The sequence below is a fragment of the Muscardinus avellanarius genome (assembly GCF_963383645.1).
Source record: "Muscardinus avellanarius genome assembly, chromosome: 15".
Classification (NCBI taxonomy): Eukaryota; Metazoa; Chordata; class Mammalia; order Rodentia; family Gliridae; genus Muscardinus; species Muscardinus avellanarius.
In genome coordinates this window covers 70,202,535-70,210,800 of record NC_137801.1, presented here as the reverse complement: position 1 = coordinate 70,210,800, position 8,266 = coordinate 70,202,535, and the positions used below count along the sequence as shown (strand labels likewise).

The 8,266-nt window shown below is 41.2% G+C and overlaps 1 protein-coding gene across 2 annotated transcripts in view; it reads left to right on the top strand.

Annotated features, from left to right (window-relative positions):
• Positions 1 to 2,490: 2,490 nt before the first annotated feature.
• The window catches only part of GCFC2 (GC-rich sequence DNA-binding factor 2), a gene marked incomplete at both ends in the record, with an annotated part of 34,165 nt that continues 28,389 nt past the window's right edge, over positions 2,491 to 8,266 (top strand). For both annotated transcript variants that reach the window (XM_080711508.1, XM_080711507.1), the window contains 2 exons: positions 2,491 to 2,776; positions 5,017 to 5,145. In XM_080711508.1, coding sequence (XP_080567634.1) covers positions 2,491 to 2,776; positions 5,017 to 5,145 — 415 coding nt within the window. The remainder of the gene's footprint in view (positions 2,777 to 5,016; positions 5,146 to 8,266) is intronic.

Here is an 8,266-nt window from a genome sequence, read left to right as displayed (position 1 = left end):
TCGTAGAAACCCTGCATCCCCTTACCTTCTGTAACTTGGACCTTCTCATGGCTGTCATCTCTCCTCAGGTTCTGGAACCACCACCAACAGCACACCAGGTCATGGAGCCCTTCCCTACTCATTGAAATTCTGTTCATCTCTCTTAGACTACTGTTCGAAAACGCCCCATACAAGTATGCCCCAACTAATATCAAAAAAATTCTCCTTGTTTATCTAAAATTACTGGGCATCCTATTTTTTAAATAAATCTAACAACTCTACAACAGAACATTTGGTCTGCTTTCCCCCAGGAACAGAGAAGAAAACTCAGGATTCCTCCTGTTTATTAAACCAGCTATTTTTATTTCATTCTCTCCCATCCAGGTAACACACAGAGAATCCCCAATTTTTCATTTATCTCTCTTAGAACAAATATTTGGTCTATGTTTTATTTATTTATTTTTGTGGTACTGGGGTGAAATGCAGGGGCCTTCTACCTCTGGGCTACACCCCTAGACCTAATATATATATATATATATATATATATATATATATATATATATATATATATATAGTGTGTGTGTGTGTGTGTGTGTGTGTGTGTGTGTGTGTAGCACTGGGGGTGGAACCCAGAGGCTTTATACCTCCAGGCTATACTCCCATACCTATTTTATATTTTATTTGGAAACAGGAGGGTCTCACTAAGTTGCTGAAAGCCTCACTAAGTGGCTACTTACCTACTGACCCCCTTTCAATCTGACAAATATCTCAAGTGACATTGTGGAAAGGCAGAGAACCATTCCTGAAGAGGTATCGTCAGAGACGGTGATTAAGAGGTGACTAACTTCTGTCCTTAGATCCCCTCTGTGACTATGAATAGGGTTCCTGTGAGGTTTACTCTTTAAGAACTACTAGTTTTCAAGGCACATAATGGCATTTACATACTGTCACAATTTGATGTAAAGGTCATCAATGAGCAAGTTACATTTAAGGTATTTTCTTAATTTCTTAAGGGTAATTCATTTTTCTTAGTCTTTGCTGTAGGAACTTGCTGCTTAAGGAACAGTCCTTAGGTAAGTGGCAGAGCCTAGTTAAAGGAAGTTATGTTATACGGGGCGTGCCTTTGAAGTGAAGGAGATAATAGGCCCCCGGGCTCCTTCCTCTTTCTATTTTGCTTCCCAGCCAACTTTCCATTTTTCTCAAAGATTTGTCAATGGAAATATAACTAAAACAATCCTGAAGACAATCTGAATGCCATACTCTTAAATGTTGAAATTCCAAAGGCCTTAAAAATCCCCCAAATCTTGAAAATATAATTTTAGAAAAAATGATTTAAAAATTCTTTTAAAATTTTTGTGGTACTAGAGATTGAATGCAGGGGGGTTCTACTTCTAATCTGTACCCCTAGCCCTTTTTTGTTATTGTTGTTTTGAAACAGAGTCTCACTAGGTTGCTAAGAGTCTCTTAAATTGCTGAGGCTGTTCTCAAATCTCTGATCCTACTGTCTCAGATTCCCAAATACTGGGATTCTAGATATGTGACACCACACACAGCTTAAAAATTCTTTAAAAGACATTTATTTACATTTTTAAAGGGAACTTACTTGAAAAAGATATAAAACATGTCAGAAAACTTCATAGGCCATTTTAAACAATAGGCAATAATAACACGCATATACTTGCATGCAAGAACACTCAGATATAGAAAGATAGACTCATGAGTGTAACTTTTGTGAGCAGTTGAACCATATTCATAAAAAAAGTCAAAAAAGCAAAATGTCTGGACACATGTAGCACTGTGTCTCGTCATTGTGTGCCCACAGCTTTATAACTGCAGCCATCTGAAATGCCTTTGTGACACTCAAGTCTTCTGAGAGTGATCATAAACACTGACCCAGAGGTCGTTGTGTTAAGCCTCAGGGTCCTAAGGCCATGAGCCTGAAATTCAGATGTCCAATGCAGCAGAAGAGAACTGTCACAGCTCTCAGAGACCAATCTGCCTTCTGTATTGGTTCTCTCCAGATTGTATGGTGGCCATCCACATTGCAGGCAGATCTACTAAGACTCAGGGGATAGCTTTCACAGGAATCCCCAACCCAACACATACACTAATATTTGTTTTTAAATTCTTGGTTGGAGGGAGCGCTCTCCCACAAGAAGGCCTGGGATCTGGTCCAAGTCTAGGACGGAGATGCTACCCTGATTCCTAGATGCACAAACCGAGCGCGTGGGGCCGCTCTCGGTGGGGACGCAGCCCCAGAGTTGGATGGAGTCTCTTCCATTCAAATTCCCGCCTGTTTTGATCCAGCTCTTAGAACACCACGCCTACATCTATTCGGGCTCGGAGAACAAGAGCGGGCCAATCAGACCCAGGAAAGCGCATCGCGCATGCGCATGCGCAGCACAAAGAGGAAGTGGTGCGCGCGCACATGCGGAAGCAGAAAGCGGCGGAGGTGCGCGTGGGATCTGAGTTCCAGCCCTCTGGCTGGCGAGCGCGAGAGGGGCCCAGCCTATGGCTCACAGGCCCAAAAGGACTTTCCGGCAGCGCCGAGCCCACTCCAGCGACAGCGATGGCGCCGAGGAGCCGTCTGCAGAGGCCGGGGCGCCAGGGGAGCCGGCGGCCCCTGGCCCGGAAGAGAAAGGCCGGCTGTCAGATGGAGTCGGCCCGGAGATAGCGGGAGGATCCCACCAGGCCCGGGGCCCTCGGGGTCGGGGTCGGGGTCGGGGTCTGGTCTGGGCGAGTTCCCGGCGTGCAGCCCGAGCCACTCCTGGTGAAGATGTCAGCTCCGGCGTCCAAGGTGACGCGGGGGACTGCGGTGCGCGGCCCAAGTGACTGCGGGCGGGGAGCGGCCGCAGGGGCTGCTTTAGAAGGCCCTAGACCCTGCTGCTGACTCCTGCCACGCAGGTGTGGGTCCGGGGTGGCGGGCTGGACCCCTGAGCTCCAGTGCATGCCGCTGCCTGCAGGTCCGGCTCCCGGGGTGCAGTGAGGTGTGGTTAATAACAATCTTGTAGCGTGGTGGCACACGCTTGTATTCTCAGCTTTGGGGAGGCTGAGACAGGAGGGTCAGGGTTTGAGGACAGACTCAGCTATTTAGTGAGGCCCTTTCCAACTCAGTGAGACCCTGTTTCAAAATAAAGAAAAAAAATTAGGGCTGAGGGTTCAACTCGGAGGTAGAATGCTCCTAGCTTCCATTTTCAATACCTAAAAAAACAAAAACACGCCCTCAGCCAATCACAATCTAGTATAGTAACTAATGGAAAAACCTAAATCTTCATAAACAAAGGTTTCTCTTCCTAAGTAAAAGTACAGGAGCTAAATATTTCCCAATGCTATTAGGTACAAATTGCACATTTCTTTTGGAAACTTGCTTTAAAATTTTTTTCCCCTCTATAGGTTACTTGGGAATAGTACTAGAACCTAAGTCATGAGTTGTGAGACAGTCTCTTTTGCTTGTTTTCTTCTGTCATCAGTGATTCGCAAAAACTGAGCTTACTCTGTGTAACCCTAAGTATCTTAGTATACATACATGGCAGTGGACTGTCCAGGAATGGCATTAAATACAATGTAGTCATTTTGAGGTCCTTTGAGTTACTGGGAAGGTGTGTGAATCTGGCAGTTTATTTTTCCTTGCACAATGACTGGATGAAAAATAATGACTCTTAATCCACGTTGTCACTATCTTGCTTTAATACTGAATAGACACCTGCTTTACCTGCTACTTTTTTGCTTCATTACGTAAATGTCAACACTGACCAAAAAAAAAAAGTGTTCAGATTAAGACTAAAGTAATTCTGTTTCATGGATGCTCTGAAAGGGTCTGGGGAATCTCCAAGGATTGCTAGATCATGCTTTGAGAATCATTATTTTTGCTTTTTTTTGGGGGGGGGTGGGTACTAGGGATGGAACCCAGGGGCATTCTACCTCCGAGCTACACTCCCTGCTCTATTTTTTATTCTTTATTTTGAAACAGGGTCTCACTGAGTTGTGGAGGCCTCACTAAATAGCTGAGGGTGGCCGCAATCCGTGATCCTCAGGTCTCAGACTCTGGAATGCTGTGATTACAAGCGTGCGCCACCATGCCCGGCTGTTTTTGCTTTTAATTCACTTTGGGAGCAGTTAGAGGTTGTCATAAATAGCAGTAGCCAAGAAAGATAAGAGCCACATGTATATCCACTTAGTTTTTGACGTTTATATTTACTCCAGACTTATGAACTGCTTGTAGGTCTTCTAATTAAGAGGAAATTTTATATTTTAGAGTAAAGTGTAAAGGTATAAAATTATGAACTAACAAATCTTGTCAGTAACATCAAAATTATTTTTTTCAATTTTCACACCAACACTGTAAACTTTTTCTTTTAATAGATTGAGCTTAACAGACCCAAGTGATCTTTCCAATATCACACACTGAAAAGACAGACCCATACAATAATTGGACCGGCATGCTCATTAAAGCAAATTAAAGTACTTCTTGCCACCAGCCATTGAAATATGGCGTGATATAAAAGAGCCTAAATTCGAGAGGTCGATGGAATGAATTTGGTCAGAAGCCCATCTCTACTCCCTAGACTTGTATTCTTTATCAGTCCTTAGCATTCTCATCAGTAACAGCATTGACCTTATAAAATCATGAGTATTGAGTAAATCATATAAAATAGGTTTCAGTGTTCTTAATATATGGCAAGTTTACATTAAATTTTTTTCTACTTATTCACTACCACTTTTTTCACGATATTGCTTCAATTTTTGTCCTGTTTTTCTTCAGTGCTCATTTTCTTCTCACTTCATCCTTTTAGAAATATTTTATTAGATATATAGATAATACAAATTGGGTTTTTTGTGTATTGATTAGACCATCTAGTTGTTTGAGAAAAACTGGGAGGGGGAGAAAGATCTGTAGGTCTACTTTAAATTGTGGAATAGGATTGAAACGCCATATTATGTATACCTATGTTTATTATACCTGTGTCAGAATTTCACTTACTGCTTTCAAGATTGTGACTCCTTTTTTTTATTATTACATTAAAAATCCCCTATTAGAATCCAGAACGGTTGATCATTCAACAGATGAGGAGGATGGAACAGGTGACTCCTTGGGAAGTAAGGATGACCAGAGTCCATCCTCTGACAGCTCCAGCTCTCTGGAAGAAAAGGAATTTCCACCAGTAGGTTGGTCATTTCTATGATTTTAGTTAGGGCTTTTCTCTCTTTGGTACGGGGTGGGGTTGTGCTTGATGCCGAACCCAGGTCCTTATACAACTTCTCAACTCTGCCACTGCAGAGCAAAAGCAGCCGTAGATATTTGTCTGGCCCCATACTCCAGCTCTGCTCTTTATAACTTGTTTTGTATTCCGGGCTCCCTTTTCAGTCCGGTGAAAGCTAAGACTTCTTCAGAGAAAATAGCACTACAAAGGAAACAAACTGTATTGAGAGATATTTGTTAAAATAGTTTTTAAAGGCTTGTAATGTAGGACTGGGGATGTAGCTCAGTGGTAGAAACTTTGCCTAGCATGTGCAAGGCCCTTGGTTTATAATCCCCAATGCCACCACCAATTAAAAAAAATGAATATAGTAACAAATTGTTTCTTTATTATCAATTAAATAATAATAACCTGTATTTGTTTAGCCTTGGAACCTCTTTTTTTCTTATCCAAGTTCACAGGATTCAGAACAAGATATAGAAGTACTAAGTTAATGAAGCCAAAATTAAGAATTAAGTCCTGCGAAATAAAATCTAGATCAGTGTTGTCCAAAAGAATTTTCTGTTATGGGGGGAAAATTATATTCTTTCATTGGCCAGTACAGTAACCACTGGCTATGTGTAGCTTTTGAGCTCTTGAAATGTTACTGGTAGCATGGTGTGGTGGCATATGCCTGTAATTCAAGTACTTGGGAGACTGAGATAAGAGAATCGCAGGTTCGAGGACAGCCTCAGCAATTAGCGAGACCCTGTTTCCCAATAAAAAATAAGGCTGAGTTTTAGCCTGGAGGTAGAAGGCCCCAGTACCACACACACACACACACACACACACACACACACACAAAATAATAATAATAAGGAAAAAGAAATATGGCTAGTACAATTGAAATTAATTTAGATAAACTTTCCGAGTCCCATATGGCTACAGAAGGTGATAGATTAAGCAGTGTAAGAGGATGGATATAAAGTCTTGGCAGCACGCCCACCTCACGGAGAGATTGATGTTTAGAAAAGTGTGGAGTAGTTTTCCATGGTCGCAGTGACTGAGGTGTTGTTGGTATATAGAGCCCAGAGACAAGGAACGATAAACGTCCTGCAGCCTGCCGGACAGTTTAGCACAGTGAAAAAGTGTCCCTCCCCAAATGCCTCATTGAGAAACATTGTTGAAAAGTTGCCAAGTTTTCTTTTCCAAGAGCTAGGAGGACACTTGGAAGGAAGGGGCTGGAGAAGGGTAATGTCTGCAAAGAAAGATGGAGGGATGTGATGGTCTCAAGGACTCGTGGGTGAAAGGGAGCATGCATTTGTTTTATGTTCAGATGATGAACTCTGAGAATGAACCCCAGTAATAGAGAATCTGTCTTGAAATGTTCCCAGAGGCAGAAACTGCTTGTTACCAAAGGGAGGTGCTGATTGACCTCTGCATCTTAGATGATTGTGTGTCAGGTGGGATTGTGTATGTGAAAGTTGCTTATGAGTGGTCTGTAAAAGCATGATGTTAACTTTATTCATCGGTCCCCTATCTGCCCAGCATCTGCTCTGTAGGAGCCATTGAGCTCGATGTTGTCTATAGAGAAACAGGATAGACTTTTCTCTTCTTGAACTTTTACTTCTGTATTGGAGCGTGAGAGATCATTGACTTTATGTAGCATGGTAGCTCACCAGTGAGTCCCGTTGCTTGTGACTTATTATTTAAACCCTATTGTAGATGAATCACTTGCAATTCATGTATTCCTGTTTCCCTCTTCATACCCTTGAGTGCTTGAACCTAAATATATTATCTCCTGGCTACACATCATAATCCCCAGGAGTCTTTAAAAACAGGCTCAGCTGTACCTCAGATCAGCTGAGTCTGAGTCTTTGGGATGAGAGCCGGTGTACCAGTAATTTATCAAGTTTCCTAGATGATTCTAATTAGTAACTATGACTGAGAATTACTCATGTAACCACTGTGGTGATTTTGAATCTTAACTCTGCTTGAGAATGTATTAGTAGTTCCTTTTAGTTTTAAAGATATGTCATCTTGTGCTTTCCTCACATCACCATAAAATCATTAAACCAAACAAGGCAAAGTACAGAGCTCTTGGTCAGGCCCCTACTTATCTTCATATCAACATTTTTTTCTTTTAGATGAATAACTATTCATCCAGTTAACACTTGAGTGAACTATTTGGTTTATTTCACATTTTTAGCATTATCCACAAGAAAAGAATCTGTTAAATCCTTCAGGAGAGCGGGGTTTGGTGGCGCACGCTTGTAATCCCCACATTCGGGAGGCTGAGACAGGAGGACCACAGTTTGAGGACAGCCTCAGCTACTTAGTGAGGCCCTTTGCAACTCAGTGAGACCCTGTTTCAAAATAAAGAATAAAATATAGCGCTGGGGGGTGTCACTCAGAGGTAGAATGCCACTGGGTTCCATCCCCAGTACTGTGATGGGGAAAAAAATCCCTCAGGAGGATATAGACACACCTGACACTTATTCTCCTGATAATAATCTATAAATAAATGCTAGTCTGTAAAAAAGCACTCACTCATTTTATGTTACTTATTCTCAATGAATATTTATTGATTTTTAGTGATCACTAAGTATTGTTTTATGATTGATGTAAGCATTTTATTTTACATCGGACTAATATCAGTAAGTCTGGTCTTTGATTATGGATCGGTTTATAACTTCTCAAATCAGTCTCCTTTTTTGTTGTTCTTTTAAATATTGTAGCATGTATACACCTCCAAGCCCATGAAAGGTTTCCTATTTCTTCTTCAAAGAATTGAGATCATTTTGTGGGAAAGGTCAGGAAAGTTTATATGAGCCTCCGTGGCTTGACATCTCTTTAATTTCAGATTCTTAGAATGGTGAGAATTTCTCTTGCCATTTTACTCATCATAGTATTTTTCTTACAAAGCCATATTTTTTCCTAGAGTATAAGGATAAATTTTAGCTTCAATCACCACACATGAAGAAACTTTGTTTTGAACTGGGAGAGTTAATTAATGAAATGTGTATTGTACAAATATAGAAAAAAATAAATAAGGTGGTATTAAAAGTTGTTATCTGGTTAGGTTCACTTAATTTGTTTCCTTTACACTT